We start from the raw sequence: 26,525 nt of genomic DNA, 5'->3' as shown, positions 1-26,525 counted from the left end.
TCACACATGTTTTTTAGATATAACTTGAGAATTCATTTCTCTCTAGCAGAAACAGTGTTTGCATGCATTTGTGCGAGATGTAGTTTTGCATGTGAAACAGGTAAGTGTGGAGAGAGGGGGGAGCATAAGAAATGGATGTCAGTAACACCATTACTTTCCAAACTGAGCTGTGTGGATGCTTGTGACCAGAGGAAAAAACATCGATTGGCATAAAAGCTGAATGAATCTGATTCATTTGAACAATAAACAAAGAAAATATTTAGAAAATGCTTATCTCACTCTCAAGGACACTGTCAATATAGCAGGAGAAGCCTGTGTGTTTTCTTGTCGTCAACCTGTGGCAGTGACAGTTTAACTTGCATTTTTAGCAGTGCTAATACCAGATATACGTTAACAACAATCAGATAGATTGCCATGAAAGTTTGTACAGATTTTCATGTTGCCAAGAGGAGGAATGCTGGCTTTGGTGACCCTCTGACTTTTCCATTAGCGCCACCATGTGATTGACATTTGTGGTTTTGAGGGAAATGTCTCGACAACTATTGGATGCACTGCCATGAAATCGGTGGCATCCACCGCACATCAACAGTTTCATAAGTAATATTACTTTGGTGACCAAATACCTGCAAAACTGATGACATTCCCATCAGCCTCAGCCTAACTTTGTGTTTAGTGCTAATTAGCAAATTTTAGCATGTTAACATACTAAGATGGTGAAGATGACATCCACTAAACATCAGAAGCATTGTCATGTAGAGCATGCTGATTATGGCATTTAGCTCAACGCATTATGAGCTAAATGCTAGCATCAACCACTAGCATGATCTTGTTAATTTACACAAATTAAATGTTTTAAAATTTAATTTTTTCACACCAGTTGATAAATTCATGTCAGGTAGGCATGTAACTGTTAGCACACTGTGAGGGAGAGCAAAGTTTAGATTTAACAATCAATGTGGTGCAAACTTTGCTAAGATGGATAAATGCTTTCTTATTATGAGGTTTTGCAGACATGTTGTCCGAGCCAGATGCTAAGTGGCAACCCACATGGGATGTAAAGTGTGTGTGTTTGTGTGTCTTTGTCTGTGAGTTCATTCTCCAGCTGTCTCATTCTGTACAGACCACATTAATGATATATCAGAGGCATGGGCCATGGACTACTCGATAAAGAAAGAGTAGAGGTAGAAATATGAAATAGAGAAGAGCTGGAATGGTAGAGGAGTATGAGACTGCAAAAAGAGAGAACTAGAATTAAAGGGTTTTTGAGAAACAAGAAGTAAAGGTATGCAAAAACAACGCAAAATAGAGCAATGACATGACTCAGCACCTGCAGGGCAACCCCCACCCCCCACCTCTGTCTCTCTCAGGACTTCTTCTTTCCCCTCACATTATCACAGCGGCTCTGGCACTCCTGCTGTTGATGCTGTTAATTCACACACTCCAGTTCACCCCACCCCTGCAGTTCTGCTGAGTTTGGCTGATCTCGCCTTTACCTTATAAGAGGAAGGTCATCCCTCCATCTCCTGAATGGTGATGGACAGAGGGGAGGGGGTTGAAGGCAGAGGAGAGCATATGGTTAGTTAACTTTAATGCGGAGGCAGATGTCTCTCTGTGTACGTGTGAGATCAGTGCGCAGGAGATGTGTCATGGTATGATCCTACAAGGGACTATTTGTAGTCTTTATTGTCGAGTGGAGGGGGGGCTGTGGCCTTGACCTATGTGTGACACATGTGGCTTGCAGTGTGGGTGGAAAGGGATTTAAGATTTTTTGCCTGTTGCCTTTATTACGACACAATAGCACGACTGCCTTTGTGTGTGTGTGTGTGTGTGTGTGTGTGTCTCTCTCTCATAAAGACAGACAGATGTATTTGAACATTGCCTTGGAATACTTTAATTTGCTGAAGTCATGCCAGCTCCAAAAACACAAAACTAATCACCTTGCTGGATTTTTATTTTGTCTTGTTGTTTTTTCTCCCCCTTTTAGTTCATCCTTTTAAGCCGCTTATGCCAGACCTCTGTCTCGCTGCGAAAATGGGTGTGTGAGACTGCTGCCTGTTTAACTTTACAGAGCTCTGCAGTCAGCCAGCCAAGCAGACAAGACTGCAAAAACAGCTACGCAGTGGCCCATCAGGCAAGCTGCTCTGCTCCTCTAATGCAGAATCCTCCAGCCGTAGTAACACTCCACATGCCAGTTACATAAGTGAAGAATTCATCTGACTCTACTGCGTGAGGTGTGAGATTATACGACAGGCTTATGACACACCACTCACACTCTTTGCTTCTCTCAGCAGAGTCAGCGAGATGCCCCTTGATCCCGGTCTCATGTACAAACCGTCTGAAAAATTGAGTGGAGGCCCTGCCATAAACTTGGTGCTCAGAGGTGTCCTGAGGCAATTTTGTCTCATAAAATGACCACAGGAAACTGCAAAGTTGGGCTTGGGGAGGAGGGGTGGGGCGGGGCTGTCAGGCCAGGAGAGTGATGAGAAGAGCCAAACCAGAGGTCTTGCAGCCTGATGAAGAGGATGTTGGTGACCTGTCATACACCACACGATGGATGGAGAGGGGGGCCAAGATTGTGGGGCTACAGCATTGTCTGTCTGCCTACAAGTATGGGTGAAGCAGAGCATTAGAGAGAGTGTAAGAGACACCTCAGGGTAAAATCTCAGAATGTGGAGAATGCAAAAAAAAAAACCCCAAAACATAAACATACAGAGAGGCAGAAAAAACCCATGTAAAAGTATTTCTTCCCTGTTGTTTTGGATAATGCTTTACAGCGGTCAAATTTAATTTTTATGATGATTATTCACATAATGCATTGGTTTTCAGTCCTTGTGGGTTTTTAAAAATAAATTAGAAATGTTATATGAATCAGCTTTTATATATATATATATATATATATATATATATATATATATATATCTTATAATGTAATTTTAATTGACAATATTGTGATGACCTCTCTTCCCGCAGAAGCCAGGTGGGTGGAGTGAGTCGTCAGGGATGTTCTTCTCACCTGCACTCGCTGGCTGCTCAATATGAACTCTGGTCTTTCTCTCTTCCCTGGCTTGAATTGAGTTGGTCTTTAGTTCTTCTCTCTTTTAGTTGTGTAAAATGTTCATATTTTTAGTTACAACTCATGTGTCACCTACCTTGTTCAGCCTTTCAGCCAAGTTGTGATGTTTGGTGTCTTTGGAGACTTTCGGATATTTACTAGAATTTGAAATGAAGTTCTGTCAGTTTGAACAGTATTCAGAGACTGTCCTTTCAAGAAAAATGTCAACATCAGCCCCAAAATGACGATAAAATATGTTTATATGTAAATGACAAAGCCCTCTAGTGGATGAATGAATTATGAAGGACTTGTTGATATTTAGTTGCACAGCATACTGTACATTTGTTACACAGTAAAGGTCTTTGGATTAAAGCATACTGTATGCTGCAGCAGTGTGTGTCTGGAAGTCCCAAGTGTATTTATTAGAGATAAAAAAGGAGAGGAGGGTGTTCAGTCTGTTCGGTTTAGTAAATGCGGTACAGTCTTCTTTATACACCTCCCAAGCATCCCCCGTGACTTTCCAAATGGCTTTGGGCAAAATATGTTGAATTCCTGCCTTTGCTCTTTCTATGAGATGACCCAATGCACTGAGAAAGGTGTCAGAGAACAGCTCCAGACCTGATACCATATCCCCTATTCAGAGGACTGTTAATTAAGTGACAGTCAGAGACAACAGAGATAATGACTTCCCAGTGGACGTCCAACATGCCTCGGGGACAATGCCTCAGAATGAATATAATAGAAACTAGGCGTTTGATTGTTAACATTGTGTGTAGAAAAAGACCCACCAAGAGAAAACAAACATTTTCTATATGCAGTCATGCTCCTTAAAGGAATATACATTTAGGGAAATACGCTTATTTGATTTCTTGACCAGAGTTATACCACACATGTCTGTAAGCAAATGTTAATATTTTCATTTAACTTCTTTAAAGTTAGGTTCTTTAACTTCTGGCCAGAAAACGCATTTCCCAAAATGTTCAAAATGAACTACTTCTAAGACTTGTTTTTATTGGTGACTTATGCTTAATTTCTGTTTTGTCTTATCAGGAAAAAAACCCTCTATCTTTCTATCTAGTGATTACATCAGAATTAGATAATAGGTTTGAATGTGTATAAGATAAAATAACAAATTCAAAACTTTTTAACTTGAATTTGTTATAGGAAATTCAGGAAAGGAAATTTAAACCACTTCATCAGTGTTGGGAAATATAGAAAATAACTGACTGATTTAGAAGTAGATGAGGTAAATTTAGGGGAAGCTGAAGCACCACCATAAAAATACACATTTCAAATTTCAACACAACATTTCATCAAAAATGAAATTATTGATGAAACAGACATCACTAATAATTAATGGTAGATTTCTTTTTCCCTCTATTGCTTACAGTCATCGCATAAATCATAAATTTGACATGATGTGTTTTCAGTCTTACGATCTTGTATATTAATTCAGACAAAGTGAAGGAGTGAATTTGTTGGATTTCGCAATTCGCAGAACAAATCTCTTGGATCTGATGCATGACGTGCTTGTGTGTGTGTGTGAGAGTTATGTGTGTGAGTGTTATTCTAATTCTGTGGCTTCTGAGTGAGGTGTTGGTCTAAGTGAGGATGTTAACAGTCTGTCGCATCACTAGGGGTGCCAGGCATTGCTTCCGTCACTGCAGATATTTTCTCTGAGCCTCCAGTTTTTGAGAGGAGGAGCACTGCTGATGCTAGGCGAAATGGCAACACGGTGCTGAAGGATTCCCGTGGGTGACCTTGTTCTTTTCTGACACATCCTCTGCTGTCACTTCGTTCAAAAATGACAAGGTAGCAGAGGAGAGCAGAACATCTACAGAAGAGTTGAGTGCAAAGCAACAGCGTGATTTAAAGGGAACCGTCCGTTTGATTATTCTAATCTCATCCAATTTGGAGGAAACCTGAGAATACAGCTTGTGATATAACTGACAGGAAATAAATTAGGGACCATTTCCTGCCATCATATTAATTGGAGTATAGTGGAATAAAATGAATAATGAAAAAAGGCAGAAATTGTTGAAAAAAGAAACGTGACAGAGATTAGATCAGATACACCCCCACCTCCAACCCCACCCTCCTTACGGTTTTCTATTGTTAAAAGACAGTTACTACAGTATGTTCATCTTGGCTGAGTTCAGAGAAATAACCTACAAGTGAGTAGATGGCTGATTGGGCACAATAGAGCCCATTGAGTCCCCATCACAGAAAAATGAGGCCTGCTACAATAGCAGTGTTATCAGTGGGGTGGAGAATGGGGAACTCTGATGTGACAGCCTCACTAACAGTCTCTGACAGGACGCAGAAAGCCACAAAGACCACACTGTAGCACTGTATGTGTACCACAATGAACAGATCAGAGCAGTGTGTGTATGTGAATCTGTGCCTGCGTGCATGCTTTTTTGCTTTCAGACATAAAGTGTGGCTGAGCGCACATTAACACCTGCTAGTGCTACCGTACAGCCACAAACATCTACTGCTGAGGACTGCTGACTGTTGAGGCATCATGGGGGCATGTGTGTGAATTTCTGAGCACACTTGACTACTGTAAGAAGATGTTACCATTCTTTCATCATCAAAGACGGAGTTTCATCACCACAAATGCAAAGTTTTTAGTCTGCAATTAAGGGTTCAATATGCAAAGTAATATTTGATGTGATTGGCCCTTTCTCAGGGAGATCCTGAGAACAGGAAAAGATAAAAAAAACTAGTCAAGTCAAGTTTATTTGTAAAGCCCAATATCACATGTACAATTCTCAGTGGGCTTTACAGGCCCTCAACATCAATGATTCCTGACCCAACTCAAGCTCTAAAAGAAGATAAGGAAAACGGCTAAAAAGAGAATCTTAGCACTTCAGGAGGGAGAGGAATTTCAAAGATATTTACAAAAAAGTAATCAAGCCATTCAAAGGATATAGTTTCAAAACATTACCAGCTAGCATGGCAGGTGTTAATATCTGATTCTTTGTCGCACCCTTTATCGCCTCGCTTTGTTGTGGCTTTGTTATGGCTCATATCCGAGGCTGGAGCATCTGCATCTATGCAAGATGTCAAGAAAAAAGAAGAAAATTGGAGCTTTCACTCATGTATTTATTAGGTCTTATCTACAATATGCACATCTTTGTTGCTGTTGCTATTATTGACTATTATTCTTGTTTCCATATTGACAGCAAACACGATGTCTCAATACATTCTGAATACCACTGAAAGGACAATTGACGGATAGGGTGTTTAGCTTTCAGTAATCCCAATTTATCTGATTTATAGTGGGTTTAATTGCCAAAAAGTTGGAACATCGTGGCTTTAAGACAATGCTATTTTACTGATCTGAGGCTAACTTTGTTAAATCCTCCTTTGGATGCTACGTCACTAGCCTTCACAAAGCATATGGAGCGCATGTAGTTTGTAATGGCCTTGTTTTCCTATTAATTCCCTCGTGTGCAAGCTGAATTTGAACAAAAAGGATATTCTGGGACTGTTTTGAGATGAAGTTGCCAGATTGGGCCTTGGTTCCCCACTCTCAGTCTGTTTGTCTGTTAGACCAGCTGTGACGCAGCCCTCTTTGGAGAGGCAGACGGAGAACATGCAACCTTTATTCTGAAAAGCCAGGCCCGTCGGGATGACTGCTCCTAAAACGGCGTCAGATGGCAGCGAGGCCTGTGGATATGAGGGGCATTTTGATGTGAGTCAACAACAGCCTCTAAAACTTGGAGCGAGAGTAAGTTTAGAACCCAAAATAATAGGATCGCTGTGGTGTCACAATAATGGCCCGTGCTGGTTTCTGTCGCGAGCTGAGCAGGAAAAGAGTATTTGTGGGTTGAGAAAGCTTGCTGAAATATTCCCAGAGCTCATCATTATTCTATCACTCCTCTGTAGTCAAGTACATCTCCCCTCTCTATTAGCACATACAGTACGTCTACAGTAACAACATCTCATCTTTAGTCCTGCTGATTGGTATTCATAGCAATGCAGAGAGGAGTCATGCTGAGCAGAGTTTGGTCTGTGTGTGCAACAGAGAGGAAAAAGAGAGAATAGCGAGTGAAATGGGGGGAGAAAAGTGATTACTTCTCAGTAGTCAAACTGTTTCAAAGCCTACTCTCCCCCGTCTGTCAAGAGATGAGGCTCACACTGAAGCTGAGGGCAGGCAGACACCGAAGATCTCTTCCTGTTTTCCAAACTCCTCATCATGTTCTTTCAGAGAAAAACTTTTTTCCCTGCTTGTGTATGACGACTGTGAAGTCTTCCTCTGCCTCAAACTTTGCATGAACTTCCTTTGTTTTTACAGAGGCTTCTGGGAGTTGAGAGCAAAGGCGAAATCGTTTCAGATTTTCTTGTGAAAATCTCTGGCGCCTCACTTTTGAGGTTGTGGCATTGCGCATCTGGTGAAAAGTTTTTGAGGCTTGTGTGAGATTATTGAAACTGCAGTCAAGTGTGAACATGGCATCCATCATCTGTCACTTAGTTTGGATTTCAGATTTGTTGCTTCAGATGAATGAAGGCGGTGATGGCAACAAATTCAGCTCAGTCCAGTTTGTTCTTGGTATTTTTAACAAGCTGTCTTCACTCGGTATGCAAAATAATCAGAAAAGCATTCCAGTACAGTGTTGTCCTCCCTTTTCCACAACACATTTTCAAGTGTTTGTAGGCCAAATATTGCTCTGTAACCTCCCCCTAAATCTGAGTTTACCTTTTAATGATTGAAGTGGATTCAGTAGGAAAGGCCAGAGTTTAAAAATCTGTTTAACCTTCATCCTCCCCCTCAGCTACAGTGTCCCACCATTCATCAAACTGGAATTAAAAGGTGAATAAACAAGGATTTAAGCTCTTAGGTCGGAAGAACAGGTGGTCATACATACTGTCCATACCAGCATTATACTGTATGTGTAATGCTGTGGTTAATACTGCAACTAGAAGTGGAAACCTTGTTAAAATATATATTCTCACCAGTGTGAGTTTTGAGTTCATCCAAAGGGCTTTGAGAAGGTTTCATTAATTTGAGCTCACCTTGTCAGGAAGGTGTTTATGAGTAACACAGTGACACACAGTCTGAAAAAATACACAATTTTTGGGACCTTTAAATAAAGGTGAACTGAATTTAACTGAATATGTTTATTTGGGATTATGTAGAAATTAATTTAAAGCTGGACATGGTAATGTATTTCAGAAGCATTTTTGGGTATATTTTTTGACATTTTCTTTACGTCCTGAGAGCAATCAATAAAACAAATGCTCTGACACACAAATGAAAGAAAATCTAGTATCCGTGGCTCTCGCAGGCTTGTAATAAGCCTACCTGCCTGTGTACCCATCTATCTGCGCGCACACTGAAAATGTGTTTTGGGGTGGCTTTGGAATGATGCCTGAAGGGAGCGGGTGGGATTTTTTGGTTGATACTTTTTAAAATCTAGCTGTCTCTTGCTAGTTATTTCAATGTTGCCCTAGATTTAAGCACTCAATATCTGTGAAAATACCAGAAAATGAAACGTTAATGTTATAAAAAGGGTAACCATTTTGTCAAGTAGAAAAACTGTTGATCTTGTTCTGTGGTATTGATCACTTTGTGGGGGCACATGTTACTTGGATAGATTTCCTTTTAGACATAAATCCTTCAGAGAGTTACACCACTAAGTTTTATTGACCCTCTGCCTGTTGTTGTAGGTAAAGTATTGAACACGGACCTGCGCCACTACCTCAGTCTGCAGTTTCAGAAGGGCTCGCTGGACCACAAGCTCCAACAAATCATACGTGACAACCTCTACCTACGCACCATCCCCTGTAAGTATACCATACAGGACTGTATACACAATTCTTATTCACTACACTAAAAAACACCTGCAAGTACAAAGCAATCCAGGAATGTACAGTATGACCTACTTTCAGCGCACATATGCTTTTATCTGAAGCATCTTATGGGAACGATGAGGATGTTCTGTATGCGTCACACAGCTGAAAATCCGACCCGCTGGAAACAGTGTTAAAGTATTCCCTTTCTATTAAAGCTATACCGGATTGTACATACACACCACTGTCACAATCACACGCATACTTACTGCACATTTTCATCGTCTCGCACCGCTCTGTCACACACTCTACAAAACACACACACACACACTTCAGTGTCACCATAGTAACCCAACCAAGGACATCTCTCTAACCCCCATGTCACTTATTTACTTCTGTACCGTATCATCACAGTGATCAAAGTCATATTCTTTCCATAAATAACCCTGCGTTTTCCCTCTGCTGCTCTGCTCTCCCTCACTGACATTCTGCTCTGCGGGGCCGTCACCAACTATTATTCTTTGCTGAAATCAGTAATGGAGTGGTAAATAAAAAGGTTGGTGTTGTGGACTGCCAAGAACCACTGCAAAGAACAGCAGCTGTATGTGTATGTAATGATAAATCATACCTAATGGTAATGTCCATTGATTGCATTGCATTTTAAATGGAATATTAATATTGCTGTTGATCCAATAGTCTGTAGGATTGCTCCATAAATAGCACCCTTTATCACTTCAAAGAATGGAAGTGTTTTATGATGTCACCAGTAAGACTGCCATTATTGTTTATGTGGATATGCAATGTACAGTTTCCTTTTGCCATGCAGACAAAAACCTTGTATCTGTAAAATGTCACTTTCCAGGAGCTCAGAAACCCCCTCGCATTTTTAGCTTGACGTCCTTGTATTTCCTTTCTCGTTTTTTTTTTTTTTTTGATTATGCAAAGGGATTTATAAGCTTGAATATTGTAATCTTTTAATTGAAAGCATGAAAATTACTAAAATGAGAGTGACAAGGCTGTTAGTACAGTAAAGGTGTAAATTAATATCCTGATTAAGTTTTGTGTGGGTTGCAAAAAAGAAGGTTATTTGTCACAATGGTGCAAATGCCTCCAAATTTAGAAATGCAGATTTATTTTCTCGAAAGGACTTTTTTTTTTTTTTGCTGCTACCATAATTTACACTCTGAATTTCCATTCATACACAAAGATGATTATCAACTTAAAAAGGCTAGGTCATTTCTTTTTCATTTATAATACGGGGCTGAACAACTAACCCCTCCAAAAGTGATGCTGCTTGATGTTGAAAGAGATTGCACTGCATTTGTAAAGCAGTGTGGAAGTGAAGTTGCATCAACAGGAGACGTGACTATGACGCAGTATCTGCAATTCTGAAACTGTGATGTTCACACGGATAGTTTGGCCTAAATATTTACCACGTCCTGTGGAAGACTGACTCTGCTCAGAGAAGCGCCATAATTGAGTGTAGTCAAGGTTTTAGTCACATGCAGAGCGACTGCCCTGGAGGCAATGACAGACTCTAAGGCACAGCACTGTCACAAACAAGCAGCATCTCTGCTTTCTACCCCCTACCAAGGGCTGGAAGTTGCTCTGTCTTGTTCAGAGGTGACCTTTTTTCAGGAAGTAAGCTGCTTACCTTTCATGTATATTGCATTTTTTTGTTTGTTTTGTTTGTTTTTTACAGACCCCACACCACTTCTTCCCTTCTTTGTCTGTTTTTGTTTTCAATGTCTCATCCCTTCATTTACTCACTCTCGCTCTTTCTTTCATATACCTGTCAGTCACGTTCTGAGCTTTGCTCCTGGGCAGTAGAGTTCAGCCTGAATTGTTATTGAATTTTTCTTTCAAAGCTATGTTGCACTTGGAGTATCTCAGTTCAGTTACAGTAGAAGGACAGAAGATGATTATAGAGTTTTAGAAAACTCTTGCCATCAGTGATTTCACTTTCAAGGACATCCTCACCTGTTCTTTCCTCCACACACACATACCCGCTTGCACTGCTTTCTCTCACCCACAATTACCTGTACACACACCGCGATCACCACTGCGAAGATGGCTTTCTGTTATGTTCCATGTACAATAGTGGCGGTCATTGAGGTTTTACGACCCGTGTCCACCATTCATCAGCAGCAGCCAGTGGGCTCGCTGCATGAGTCTGACTCTCTAATCCCTGGCTTCAATTACTGTCTTAATGAGCAAGAGACCAGGACTTGCACATTGACAGCACCTCCATCATTCACTGCCTTGCTTTCAGTCTCCCATATTTCACCCTCTCTGTTTTACTTTCTCTCTTTCTCTGTTTCAATTACACTTGCCCTTCCTTTCTGTTTGCAGCTTTCTCCTTATTTGGTTATAAAGTTAGTTTAGTTAGCTATTGAAGTGTACTCAAAATTAACTCTAAGTATAAAAATCTGAAGTTTTTCTTTCTTTTTGCAAAAATTTTAATGTTTAAATTAAAAATGCAAGCTGCAATGTAAAATATTCACATAACAGTATCAGGTGCATTAAGAAGGTCCATATATAGATTTCACCCGATCCAGAGCAGTTGCTGGTCCCACATTGAGCCCTACCGGTAATTACATTAACATAAAGTATCCACATATTTTTTTCCAAAATATTACATTTTTTTCCAAATGCAAAGTTTCAAATCTGAACATCAGCTCTATTTGAGCAATTTATTGTGTGGGCACCGTATTACACTTGCTTCTGCAGACAACTGGTGAAACTAGCTTGAACCACAGTGGACTACAATGCAGCCACAAGGCAAGGTGCTTGTTGAGTAATGGGCTCGTCGGCTTCTTTTTCTCAACTCTCAAAACCTACTCGCTCCTTCACTCACTGCAGTTATTTTGCTCTTGCAGCCTAACCCTCTAAACGTGCTGTACATGCTTGATTCCTAATTTTTTTGGGCACTTGAGAAGTTATTTTCTCATTGTCAGAACTCAATACTTGGGTTAGAAATACACAAGGCAGTTTAAGGGTGTAGTGGTATGACACAAAATTACAAATTGCAATACAAAACAATTTGGAATGCCACAATTTTATGATAAATAAGCATATCTGAGGGTGGATTTTTACCCAAAACGTGTGTGACAATCACACAGACAGCAAGAGGATTAGCAGAGGCAGTTTGAGTCACTGTGCCAGTGGTCCACTTTACTTAACTACCAGCCACACTGATGTACTCTTATACAACTGCAGCTGATCTGTGCTGTCCTGTTTGTGTGTCCTACCACCACAGGGTCAATTCTGCTGAACCGCAGCACATTGGGGCCATAATGAAAGTATTAGTTTCTAAACAAGAAACAGGAATGTTCAAGTTAAAAAGAAAGAAGAAATACAGGCAGTGTGTAGGGTCTATAATGGAGGACTAGGGTGAGGAGCAGAGAGAAAGACCGCAAAGTCCTTGCTATCCGTGTGTGGTAAATCCCTGAGTCTCCTTCACTGGGTCTTGGGACGGGCTTCATTTCATCTGGACTCTTACGAAATGCTGGAGGAGGCTCTCAAGAGAGGACAAAAGGAGGAGGATTTTTTCTAAGAGGACAGAGAGCTCAGGGTCACACGTAGTCCCTTGATTCCCCGCTGATATCAGAGATGGGCAGAGAGAGTTTGATCTCACACAAAACCCTCATTCTAACTCTCTCTCTCACACGCACACGCACGCACACGCACGCACACGCACACGCACACACACACGCACACGCACACACACACACACACACACACACACACACACACACACACACACACACACACACACACACACACACACACACACACACTTCTGTGCATGGCGTAGGTTAACATGCACAGAAATGCATGTGTGCACAATGTGATGAATTGGTGCTCGTCATGGACACATACGGCTGTACTCTGTGACCTTTCTGCTTTCTCAGTAGCAACCATTTTAGCAGTGGATTCTTTTTTCTCCCCAACCTCCTAAATAAAAGAATAATGGTAGAATGTTGATACAAAAGACTGTTTGTGTTTGTTGTTAAATGTTAATAGCTATACTCTATTTCACAACATGACAACAGCACAGTAAGCTATATGACAAAGTTTGTCTCAGTGCCTTAAAAGCGAACGCACCCCACAGAAGGAAAAGACTTTGGCTTTGTAATGATCCTCTTTCCTCACTCATTCCCTCTTTCTTCTTTGCCATTTCAACAGCAAAGCCCTAAGCCATCTTCTTTTTGAAGTACCAACATAAAACTATGCACAAAATCACCATGTTAAATTTATGGCCTGCCATTTCTGACTGACTACCTCTGATGTTCCCATCGTGACATCCTCTAAATCCAGACAGTTTAAAAAATAGGTCTCAGCAGTGCACAGGCATGAGACCTTGCAAGACCAAAGTGACAATTTGATTCAGTCCAGGATAGACAGACACACACAGACACAAATAAACACTTGGCTTTAACTACTGTGCATTGCAATGAAATGAAATAAATAGTTTGACATTTTGTGAAATATGTTTATTTGATTTCTTGCCAAGAGTTAGATGAGAGGATTGATGCCACTCTTATGTTTGTCCAGTAATTAAAAAGCTACAGCCAGCAGCCGGTTAGCTTAGCTTAGCATTAGAAATTGGGAACTGGGAAACAGGCTCTGTCCAATGGTAACAACGTCCGACTAGTAATAGTACTAATTACCACATCATATCTCATTCATTTAATCTAAAAATGAAGTTAAAAAAAGGTTTGGTTTATACAGGGCTCCTGTTTCCAGTCTTTATGCTAAGCTAAGCTAAGCTACATATTTACTGTTCAGACATGAGCGTGGTATCGAGTCTGTGATCTATCTCTCGGCAAGAAAGCGATTAAGTATAATTCCCAAGATGTCGAAATATTCCTAATACTGGTACATGCTTTTCTTTCCCAGCACAGTACAATCCAAATACATTACCTGCTGTATTAAACAACACAGTGTATAACTTTGTATTCTGACAGAATATCTTTGTTTTTTTGGAAAAAGCTTCTCTACATCCACACTCCTCTCTTCTCTGCTTTAATTAACTGCAGTGTATCGACTGCACTTTTGTCAACATACACTGAGCATTTTGTATGAAAGACCAGCCTCCAACAGTTTATTTGAAGCAATATCCAAAGTGTCCCGTATGCCCATAGCCCATATTGAAAAGGAAAGTACGACAGGATGTTACCAAGTTCTACTCTACTCTAAGATTTGCTGCTTTCATTCAGATGTATCCTCAAAGCTAAGAGGGCCCTCATTATATTGTGGACAAATGATCCACAATCGGAAGCTTATGGTATACATTTGACATCCAGATGATGGCTCAGGGGGAGATTTGGCAGGTACATAACTATGGCTCAAGTAATTGGGCTACAGTGGACACTTTTGAGTGACCAAAGTCAGCGACAGCAGGCGGACAAGTTGGTAATGAGAAGCAGCAGAGGCGTGCATTTTCACACACAGTGCAATGTCAACTGCTTTTGGTAACACAAACAGTAGTATCAAGGCACACTGTGGAAGGAAGCTTCTCTTTTGGCTCTTTCTTTCTTTTTCAAACTATGCTTTTACTCCTCTGCTTGGGTGCAGAGAGGCTGTCACAGTCCAATTAAGTGAGAAAATATGAGAGTGGAAAAACAAAGACAATGGCAACATAAAGTTACTTAATAGGCCATTGGGCCACCACATTCTGCTCAAAGCGGGTTCACTGGTAATTGGCACAATGTCAAGAAATCTACCAAGAAGATGCAACAACATAATTCTATGAGATCCCATCAAAGCTGTACCAAGTAGATCCATTTAAGGTTGTTTCAATGCAGCGTATCGAACAGATAAGCAAATGTCCTTATTCAGTAATTAAAACAAAACCCAGCTTCTCTTTCTTGCTGCCACTGGGTAATGTTGCTGTTATACACAGGGTCAAATTGCTTTAATGTGTGAAAGAGTTCAGATTTGGTCCTGATACATAGTTTGCTCCTGACTCATCTCACAGCAAGTCATTCCTTGCTTCAATTGATAGTCTTTTCGGTGTGGAGTTTGTATCTTCTCTCTGTTTGCAACCCCTCCCTGCGCTGCTGCGAGGCTTCTCAGTGTGCTGAAATTTCCACCAATATAGCATTGCAATGAAGTGGCCTGCCCAGGTGTTTCTTAGGCTGTATTCGGAACAGCCTACTACATACTACTGGCAACCGCATTATGTAGTACGTAGTATACAGTATGAAACAGTTGTTTGATTTATTTTGCAATATGCTAAGCCAGGCTTTGCCAGTTTCCGGTTTTCAAAATCGGAACAATGTAGTACAAATTTTTTTTTTAAATCTTATGTAAGGAGAACAAGCCTACAGCCGATCTGTAGCAGATGTTTGCTTTGGTATATTGTAAATGAGAATTATATGAAATAAAAGCAAATAAAAATCAAGTACTGTAACCACAAATGTAACTTTACACTAACAAAGTAATGTCTACTTAGAATAATAATAATAAAGCAACAAGAGTCCCCTTTCATACCACTATTGTTGTTTTGTTTTTTTTATCAAAGTGCTGTAAGTTTTTACATGCCTGTCCATCACGAGCCAGATGTCTCTTGATTTAAGTTAAAAACTAACAACATTACTCAGAATGTAAAGACAGAATAACAGCGGTATGAACATTTAAACTGTCTCACAGCTGCGGGTCTTTATTCTCACATTGTTGCTGGACTCGTCTGCTGCGTTGGCTGCAGCGGTCTGTGTGGCTGTGAGCTCCTTGAGCCAGAGATGGGGACTCGACTTGAGATTCGTCCTCAAAAGACTTCAGACTCAACTCGGACTCGAGGCGCGGGACTCGTGAACAATGTTTATTTTTAGGACACCTGTCTGTCTGTACTCCCTCCCTCCGTTACCTATAACCTGCAAATGTAACATCTGCTGCGCGCGGCCGCACGTGAGAGAGGACAACAAACACCGGCAGCTGCTGAGCCATTTATCTTAAACTTTGGCTTTAAAACTTCATACAACAAGACCCAAACAAAGAAGCGCTGAACGCAAATATGTGTTGAGTGAAAATGTTTAGCATTGGCCATCTAACGTTAGCTTGCTTCTTGCTTCAGCTACGAGCTTATTCTGACTGTCGTTCGTTATGAAAAGATGACCACATCACATGGTTGTGCTCTGTAAGTTAAAAACATGTTACAGCTTTATTGTTGACCATGTAACTTTACAGTATTATTTAGTTAACTTTACACTGGGTTTGAAACTCAACAGGGTTTGTTGACTTAGAGTAGTTTATAAGCTGTCATTAATTGTAGACTCATTGTACATTAGGCTACATGGTTGTGCTCTGTAAGTTAAAAACAGATTTATTGTTGATGATGCAACGTCACAGTTTTATTGACTTACAGTACTGTAAGTCAATAAAACTGTGACCTTGCTGTCAATAATTGCATTGCACATTACATGGTTGTGCTCTGTAAATGCAAAACAGGTTAACAGTATTCCTTATAGCTATGAAGTTTTATTAGCAACCTGGATTGAACGCAGCAGGTGATACAACATTCGTAATAACCACGAGAGACTTGAGACTTGACTTGGACTCTTGCTCAGAGACTTGAGACTTGACTTGGACTCTAGCTTAGAGACTTGACTTGGAGTCTAGCTCAAAGACTTGACTTGGACTCTAGCTCAGAGACTTGACTTGGACTCTAGCTCAAAGACTTGACTTGGACTCTCGCTCAGAGACTTGACTTGGACTCTCGCTCAGAGACTTGAGACTTGACTTGGACTCTCGCTCAGAGACTTGAGACTTGACTTGGACTCTCGCTCAGAGACTTAAGACTTGACTTGGACTCTCGCTCAAAGACTTGACTTGGACTCTAGCTCAGAGACTTGACTTGGACTCTCGCTCAGAGACTTGAGACTTGACTTGGACTCTCGCTCAGAGACTTGAGACTTGACTTGGACTCTCGCTCAGAGACTTAAGACTTGACTTGGACTCTCGCTCAAAGACTTGACTTGGACTCTAGCTCAGAGACTTGACTTGGACTCTCGCTCAGAGACTTGAGACTTGACTTGGACTCTCGCTCAGAGACTTGAGACTTGACTTGGACTCTCGCTCAGAGACTTAAGACTTGACTTGGACTCTCGCTCAAAGACTTGACTTGGACTCTAGCTCAGAGACTTGACTTGGACTCTCGCTCAGAGACTTGAGACTTGACTTGGACTCTCGCTCAGAGACTTGAGACTTGACTTGGACTCTCGCTCAGAGACTTAAGACTTGACTTGGACTCTCGCTCAAAGACTTGACTTGGACTCTAGCTCAGAGACTTGACTTGGACTCTCGCTCAGAGACTTGAGACTTGACTTGGACTCTCGCTCAGAGACTTGAGACTTGACTTGGACTCTCGCTCAGAGACTTAAGACTTGACTTGGACTCTCGCTCAAAGACTTGACTTGGACTCTAGCTCAGAGACTTGACTTGGACTCTCGCTCAGAGACTTGAGACTTGACTTGGACTCTCGCTCAGAGACTTGAGACTTGACTTGGACTCTCGCTCAGAGACTTAAGACTTGACTTGGATTCTCGCTCAAAGACTTGTGAGCATCTCTGCCGTGAGCTGACGTGAGGACCAGAGGGCTCTATGAGCTGACTTGTCGGCTCGTTAGTTTCCCCCGCCGCATTTGCGGAGCTTCTCAACTCCGAAAACGTTCGAGCACATTTTCAGTAAGTCAACAATTTTCATAAAATAACCGATGTTTGAAATCTACACAGAAGATTTCTCCCCTCAAAACTCGTTAGAAGTGGATTTAGTGATGAAATACCGTATGAAAATTGTAAAACAAGTTCTGTTGTTTTCCTCTAAAGAAAAGACCGGTTGTTGTTACGGTTCTAGCGCTTTGCATTATGGGTCACCGTACGCGAGGTAGACTGGTCTGATGCATACTGGAGATTTTTTCAGAATCGGTACGCCAACTGGGTATTTTTGGCATACTGCAGATTTTGCTTTTGTTTGCATACTGCATACTACATTTAGGCCTAATCAGTACGTACTACTAGTATAGTAGGCGGTTTCAAATACAGCCTTAGACTTCCTTCTACCCTCACCCCACTGTCCTCCCCACAACACTGAAAAGGAGGAATCTGCTCAATGTGTGACAGTAAATTTGGGTGCCAGATATTGCCATGGAATGTAACATTGATTATTGGTTCATGCTGTCTGCTTTTTTCAGGGTCCCATGCAATAAATAACTCTTGTTCTGCCTTCCGATTAGCTGAGGTTATTTCCAACGAGTTTACAAGTTTGGTGACACGCCACCTAATTAGCCTTGAGTGTAATCGTGGCACAGTCCTATTTAATTATTCATGGAATATGATGTACGTAATCCTCATGCTAATGTAATTATTTGGTGTCCATTGTGCCTTGTGGATTTTCATCCTGGAAGGATGAAAAGGACTGTTGCTTCACCACAGGAGCAAAATCTGCACTCAGAATGGCCTCTTGTCTTTTGCATTGAGGCTGCCCTCTGTGGGTGAATTTAGACCATACCAAGAGGTTACATAACCCATTGCTTCCATCGTATTTCATATCCCTGATTTACTCAGCTGTTTTCTTCATTTCACTTGTAGCCAGTGCATACATCAAGATGCCTCCAATAATAACTTGCTAGCAGAAGCTGCAGTTACTCATAGAGGATTAAATGAATTATGCCCCTAGTGCTCCACAGTCCTTCATCAATTATCCATCTTTCACAGGATGGCACCAAGGTCTTTTGGGGTTTTCGTTCTGAAATGAGATATCTACCCTTTTGAAAAATGTGCTGCAGTCCTTTACGGCAATAAATCATAAAAAAACTGTCACAAACTGGATCCTCTGTATCTTATGAATCATGAATAAGGAAAGTCAGTTGATCGGCCACACTCATTATGTATAACATCTTGTTGCTGCATTGGAAGACAGGAAGAATGTGTTTGATAAAGAACTGGAGCTGAATGGTTATATTTTGCTCTAGTTGTGTGAAAACCTTGTGTTTGATTTTCAGTTGAAGATGAATTCTGTTTAGAACCTGGGAGCTGAAAAATGCTTTCAAAAGCATTGCATGATGCAATTTCATCAACCTCTCTCAAAGGTTATCTCCAACAGCAACATATTCTACACTCCTGTCATATCTGCACGTCTGTACTTGTGTCTCTTATCTTAAACATGTTTATGCAACTTTCTTTCTTTTTCGTTTCTTTTCTTTTTGTTTTTCAAGGCACTACACGGCTTCCACGGGAGGGGGAGGTGCCAGGAGTGGACTACAACTTTATCAGTGTTGGAGACTTCCGGATCCTGGAGGAGAGTGGACTTCTGCTGGAGAGTGGGACCTATGATGGTAGGTATTAACATAGTGTTAAAAATATGAGAAACCTGCGTGTGTGGTTGCATGCATTTATGTACACGATTCACACTGACAGCTCTCTATAATGGAGTGAGTGTTAGCTCGATATTCACAGTCATTATGACTTACAGCCTGCCTTAGTGAAATGTGACAAGCGTGACAAAATGTATTGATCAGTGAAACATGATTAAAGACTTGTTGGAAGTGACAGATTAGCAGCGATACTCGCAGCCCTTCAGATGAACTCCAATGTTCAGTTTTCCCCACACTGCGTAGTAGTGCTTTATATTTAAACAGAAATGGAAATACTGTAGAAATCAGCACATGGGTGTAATTTTTTTATCAGCAGGGATTCAAATAAAGTGTATATTTACCAAGAGTAAATGCTTCACCAGCCAGTTTTTTAGAACCACAATTAACCAGCAGATGAGGAAAGCTGTGGTATGCAGGTGTAGTTAGTGGGCTAAACAGTGAAGTACAGTACGTAGCCACCATTGTGGTTCGGTATTGCAAAGGTTAAGGTGCTACGAGCTACATACATGCATAAGAAAGGAAGGAACCGGCTCTACACTTTGACTTTATATCTAATTTTCTTATATGTTTTGTTTTATTAAATCATTAGCAACAGTGAGCTTATACACACAGACATTTCAGGCTCTGACTTTTTACAATTTATGAGAGCCCACCCTATGTGTGAATTCACATGCACATTTACACGTAAAAATCTTTATTTTTGCGTGTATGCTTGTATGTAGTTGATGTTTTTATGTGTCTGTGTGTTGTGTGTTTGTGTGTTTGTGCCAGCATGTCTTTCTATACAGTAGATGTTCACACAATAGAGTGTGAGCATGCAAGTAGCTGTAGCACCTGATGGTGACCTTATGTAAACCAGTCAACCTGCTAATCCTGCCGGCTGGCTGCACAGTCACACATCAGGAGGTCCCACTTGTGTCTTTACTCTCAAGTCATGCTTTATGCATGTGATAAACCGGCCTCCTCCTTTTCTTCCCTCTCTCCTCTCACAGACACAACCAGTAAGCTTTGGCTCATCACAGGCATCCAAAAATGTGGCTCATCACAGGCATCCAAAAATGTTACTTTTAGAGCTATTTAAAGTACTCCTCCTCTTTACTCTCTTCACTCTTAAAAAAACTGCAGTTCATTTAACAGCACCTGACTGCAGTAAACATGTCAGTGGTGACTGATATTTTACAACAAGTAGACAAGCATGGTCATGTTTTTTCTAGTAAGAAGTTTACACAACAAGGGATATTTCAGCTTGGCGAAACAGCTGAACTGCCAAGTATTTACCATTTCTAACACCTTATACTACAAAGGAGCATAAGCACTTGCCCTGCATTGAGAGGTCTTGGAAAGTCAGACGGTCGCAGCGTATTTGTGTCGTCAAGGGATTGGAACGGAGGATTTCTCTCACATTGCACAATGATTATGGCAATAACATGATAATCTTCCCGCTCTCTTTAAGCTCATTCTTTCTTACTGCAAATCCAGGCTGCTGTGAAATAGGAGAGGATTTTTCTAAATGCTTGAGGGGCAACCACTGGTCGCGTGAATTGACCTTCTTTGCATCAGTCTCTTATTCCTATTCAGCTGCGTCTCGTGCTTTCTATATGATGGAGAATTAAAAGATAAAGTCAAATCCTCATCCAGAGAGAAAGTGCATTAAGGTCTTAGAGTAGCTTCCTCTGTGTGTGCACAAGTGTCTTTCTGCTTCTGTGTATTTGTACAAGTTTGTGTTTGCGTGCATTTACAGATGATGAAGTGCATATTCTAACTTGCAATGGGCTTGTTGAGGCAGGTTCTTCCAACAGTCTCTGATCCTTGTGATAAGGTGTCAATATGGTGGCAGGAATGGCAGTAGACACTTACACACAGATGCAGGTACATACACACACTGTATGAGCACACACTTGCATATCCGTGCACATAGAAGATATCCTGTCCCTCCTTGTGTTGGGTATAGATCATCTCAGAACTCGAAGATCAGGTTTTAGGAGCTGTCCTTCATCTGTGAGCTGAAGCCGGGCAGGATTTACACGTTTTTATAGAGAGGTTGACCGGGCAGAGAGAGGGAGAACTGGAGAGCAAACTGAGGAAGAGCAAATAATAGAGAGAGAGAGAGAGAGTTGATATAGAGACATACTGAGCTCCTCAGCTCCCAATGGAAACCCCATTTACAGTGAAAGCAGGACTGCCTTGGCGATGTGTGGATTAGCTTCTCAAAAGTTGGAAGGTTTCAGTATACTATCCCTCAGAGAGAACTGAATGCTCTGATAGTGGCTGCCCCCCTTCCTCTTCTCTTCCTCTAAAACCCTGTCAGCACAAGCGCTGCATGGCTACTGTGGCAGAGAGTGTTGATCTCTCAGCAGCACAGTGAACTCAAAGAGGAGCTAGAAGTAATCGCATCGAGGAATGAGATTTTCTCCATTTAGTTGTGCTTGAAGTGCCTATTTTTTCTTTGAAAAGAGGAAAATAAACCAGAGGTCAGGTGTCCTCTTGTATATGTCACATGGGTTGTATTACTTCTGTGAAGTACTGATGAATTACCTTCAGTTTGTAAGCGTACAGTAAGTGAGGTGTGCTCAAGGTACTGAGCTAATGGGATTCTTACCTAATCATAATGGTCTCACTAATAGTCCCAAATGACTTGCCTGAATGTTCATTATGTTAATGGTTAATGTTTAAGGGTTTTTCCTCTACCTAGAGAATAATTCATGGGAGTCATTTAATGCATTGTACACATCATTTCGACTTAAACACTCTCCTTGACTCTTTTATCACTGTGTCACTGCCATCCAAGACCACCCCACCTCCTCTCAAGAAAAAGGGTGATCTGAGGCCAGAACACAACACACATGCATACTAGCCAGCCAGGGTAAGTTTCTTTGGGTTGGTAGGGTACATGCTGGCTGCTCCAAATTGCTCCGGAGGATCCCAGGATGCCTGCCAAGCAGGTGCATCAACCATCTGCGCCAGGCGCTGAGAGCAAGTCTTACTGGGCCTGGTCCCTCTTCAGTCTCAGCACCTCTGAGATTCAGGTTGGGTCACTCTCTGGGAGTTTTTTTTTTTCTGACAAATGACATCTGCTACCAGGAAACCCAACATCCTGCCAAATCAAGATCTACTTTAAATCTTTTGTTTTGGGATCCCATTTTGATTATGAGTCAAATTTTTACAAGGAAGGAATACAAATCTGGAGATGAAATTGGACATGAATGGGAGTGCAGAATTCATGCATTAGTAGCAATGTGTGGTATACTGGGTGGGTGGTTGTGTGGCTCAGTGACAGTGTAACGGTCTGTCCATGATCTTGGAAACATTAAAGTGTGCTATTGACCTTGCATAGAGTATGGATAGTGCCCTTGAAAACAAGAGTCTTTTCATTACCGGTAGCTGATTCCACCACCATGAAATTGCTTGCACGCACTTTGAAAGAGGAGACTCAGTCTTCCTGGCTCATCAACCCTGTGACACGATGATCACAAGTAACGTTGGACAAGCTCCCCTGCTCATCAGCTTATGAGGCTTTCCTCCATTTATAGTGGCAAATGGTGCCACAAATCTTCACTGACGCATTGCTTTCACACACCTCTATATCTGCAACACACATTTATCAGGGGCCAAGAGACATGTTTGTAAGTAATTAATCACAGGGGTAGCGTCTGGCTGATGAATGTCAGCGTGTGACAGGAGACAGGAGGGGATTAGCCAGCAGACCCAATCTCTCTTTGCTATCGTTGTGCCACCCCTGTTAATGAAGCCATCTTTGACAAATGCGGATGAGTGTCGCTTAGTAAGCACAGGGTCGTGCAACAAGGGGGGAGAGGCTTTCATCCAGCCTCCTTCTCCTCCTCAACCTTTCCGCTGCTTTGAGGAAGATGAGCATAACTGCATTAACCTAGTTTGCTGTGTATTGTAGTTGGTACGCCTGGGGAGGTGAGGCCGTGCTCGAGATGGGCTCACTTATCAGAAATGCTGTTGTGGTGTTACTGTATCATGCTGTAAAGCTGCTGGAATGACTGTGATGTTCCTCAGAGCCCTCTGTTCTTCCTGGCATTCACATCGTTGTCAGCTTCCCCCCTTTGTCCCAAGCTATAAAAAGATCTGGACTTGATAAATGCTGCTCTTACAGTACAGCATTTGTGATGTCTGAATGTTCACGCTTACGTACATCAAAGGTTCATAATACGATGGTCCCATATGCAGCTGGGTCCAAATGAAAATAAGATCACTTTTATGGAGACTAATTAAATAGCTGAAAATCCCTATTTCCCAGCGGTATCTCATCCTATTCTTTAATTAATCTAATTACAAATCATGATTTAGCTGCGTAGACTCAATCTGATGATCGGTTATTGTAAGAACAGAGTAAATATTTGACCTTACAAATGGAATGCTAAAACATGTATTTGATATTATTGCATAAACACATCTGACAGAACAGCATTTAGCATACAAATAATCATAATAAATGGAAGAGATATAAATTAGTATGCACATTATTTATAATCCTAATGAAGGTTGAATAATTACTTATTCTACGTTTAAATTGAGTTCTACGTATTGCTTACCAGCCATACATAGATGGATCACCCCATGAGCTAAATGAGCAAATAATTTAACAAAGTTTTGCACCCTATCCTCTCTCTTTATGGAGCACTGTTATCCCACTGAATATTTATAATCCGTAACACAAGGTTTTTCTTCATTAGGGGAAAAAAAGCAAGCTGAGAGATAGATAATTGCTGTATTCAATGATCAGTGTAATTAGTTGCTGGCAAATTCCAAGTGAAATGATTTTAATGTTACATGAGTCATGACAGCCCTATGGTGCAGTTATTGAGGGAAAACAAAGCAGGGGGTTAAGAGACTTGAAAATTATGCAGAGGAAGCAGACCTCTGAAACTTGTAAATAGTCAACCTTGAGTGCTGGTCTGTGACTTTTAGAGATTTAATTTCTGATTTAAATTAGGTGAATTAGAGTCATGTTAGACATGGTGGATGATCTCTCTGACTGTGTCTTCTTTCCTCAGGTAACATACACACTTAATGGCACACTACTTAGCCATTTGAGTAAATCACTTTCCTCTCCTCATTCTTCTCTTCCTTTCTCTGTTTTTCTCATCCTTCCTTCTGTAAGGTAACTACTATGGGACACCAAAGCCTCCGGCAGAGCCCAACTTGGTGCAGCCTGACCTGGTGGATCAGGTGCTGTTTGATGAAGACTATGGTGGCGAGGTCCCCAGGAAACGCACCACCTCAGTCAGTAAGATGGACAGGAAGGACAGCGCGGTCCCCGAGGAGGAAGATGATGATGAGAGGCCACCGCTGGTCAATGGACTGCCTGGTCAGTAGATGTCAAAGCACAGAATGTCATTTTAAATAAAGGAAATTTCGCTATACTCTGTTTGTCCTTTGGTTGTGGAATTGTCACATTAGGTCAATGTCACTGTCTGTTTCTCTTGAAAGACATAAAGACTTTGGCTTGTTGCAGATTGCAACCATTTGATGGGCCCAATGGGTGTTTAGGGACACTACAGCACAATGCACATCTCAATCCGTCACATAAAAGGGCTTTTGACTACATCCTCCTGAGCAGATTGATCATATTTTTTAAGCTCTCATCCCTTCTGCTTCTCATTCATATATCAATCACGGCTGGAGTATTTTGCAAACCCTACATCAAATGGCTTTTTTTCCTAATTTGGTGCCAGGTGAAGAAGATTTGTTACACATGAAAATTATTGTTGCAAACTCTTTAAAATGCAGCTTAATATACTATTGTGTTTAAGAACTAACATGAGACTAAAATGATTTGACCTGCAAGAACTGTTCACCAAAATTACAAAACATATTACTAAACCTTACAACTTATATCTAGCAATGCAGATACTTTTGGTTTTGTTGGTCCAGGTTCTTAAACATTCATTTATGAGAATTCACCACCACAAAACAAAGGAGGAGTGTAGAATTTTGTTTGTGTTGGCAGTAGAGAGGTTAAAAAAATTTTGGACCTGATCTGAAACAAAACCATGAAAAACCTACTAGAAACCGGCCGTGTATAAATCGTCTTCCAAACACAGAAGGAACCCGAGGACATTAAGAACAAATCCCAAGGATAATTCCAATCCAATCCAAATTCAGTTGACCTAAACAGACCTAAATAGAGCCATTTGGATATTGAACCCACTCCTATTTTAGACATATTGACATACAGACCTGCGACATTGGGGTAGTACCATCTCTAACCCAAGTAGATTGAAAATAATTTGAACCCAGCCTGGTGTGGGTCCCTGGTCAGATTTTGGTCACTGGGAACCAAGTGGTCCAATAAAGTCCTCTTGGTCACAGCTTTGAAAAATAACAAAAATGCAACAGAAACAGTGACTCCCTTTTTCTGGATTAGAGTTGAAAAATTAATTGGCAACAATTTTGATAATCAGTTAATCACTTCATTTCTCAAGTAGTCATTTGATGGTTCCAGCTTCTTAACAGTGAGGAGTTTTGCATTTTATTTTTCTTGTTATTGAGAACAATAATAATGTCTTTTGGGTTTGGACTTTTAGATATTGGTAAATGGCTTCTTGGACTCTGGGAACTTGTGATGAACATTTTTTAAACTTTTTTTTATGACTGACTAATTGATTAATTGAGAAAATAATTACAGATTAAACAATGATGAAAACAAATGTTAGAGGCAGCTCTTCTGTGGATAATCCACACACCTCTCTGTCAACAGTTATATCTCAAAACCTGAGAAAACAAAAATACCTGCATGCCTAAATACCACAAAAGGGAGACAATTTGTTTTTGGGTGATTTGGGTGAACAAACCATTTAATACTGATTTGCTACTAAGCCGCATTTAGTGACTAAACATGGCTGACGTGCTGTCTGCAAAGTGACAGTATTAACAGACATATTCAAATGTTCAGGCTACACTGTGGATGAATCTTCCTCTGGCAATGTTGTTACTGTTACCTTCTGATGTTCTATACTACAGGTCACCTTGAGGAAGTCTCATTCAGAGAGCAGGACACTGTGTATGTGATCAATCAGGACAACTCCTCAGCTCTCTTAAGGATCAAATCTGTTCTTAATGCCCACAAGGAGAAACAGTCCTGCAACATAAATAGACATACTGTGACCCATTCCTGGGTTTTCAGAGAATCGAGGTTAACAATGAGGCAAGTCCAAGCTGAAAATGTGTTGTGTTTTTTTTGTTTTTTTTTTCATCCGAATGAAACATTGTTTTGACAGTCACGGCTCGAACACTGCTTGCTCAGCTGTACACAGGATTCACAGAAATCCA

At 41.0% G+C, this 26,525-nt stretch overlaps 1 protein-coding gene across 3 annotated transcripts in view; it reads left to right on the top strand.

Moving 5' to 3' along the window:
• LOC123956675 (membrane-associated guanylate kinase, WW and PDZ domain-containing protein 3) overlaps positions 1-26,525 on the top strand; it is a 123,321-nt gene that overhangs the window by 70,629 nt on the left and 26,167 nt on the right. For all 3 annotated transcript variants that reach the window (XM_046029036.1, XM_046029035.1, XM_046029038.1), the window contains exons 2-4: positions 8,729-8,845; positions 19,068-19,187; positions 24,355-24,561. In XM_046029036.1, the coding sequence (XP_045884992.1) occupies positions 8,729-8,845; positions 19,068-19,187; positions 24,355-24,561 (444 nt within the window). The remainder of the gene's footprint in view (positions 1-8,728; positions 8,846-19,067; positions 19,188-24,354; positions 24,562-26,525) is intronic.

This window comes from Micropterus dolomieu, linkage group LG18, assembly GCF_021292245.1.
Source record: "Micropterus dolomieu isolate WLL.071019.BEF.003 ecotype Adirondacks linkage group LG18, ASM2129224v1, whole genome shotgun sequence".
NCBI classification, from domain to species: Eukaryota; Metazoa; Chordata; class Actinopteri; order Centrarchiformes; family Centrarchidae; genus Micropterus; species Micropterus dolomieu.
This window is presented reverse-complemented; position numbering and strand designations above follow the sequence as displayed.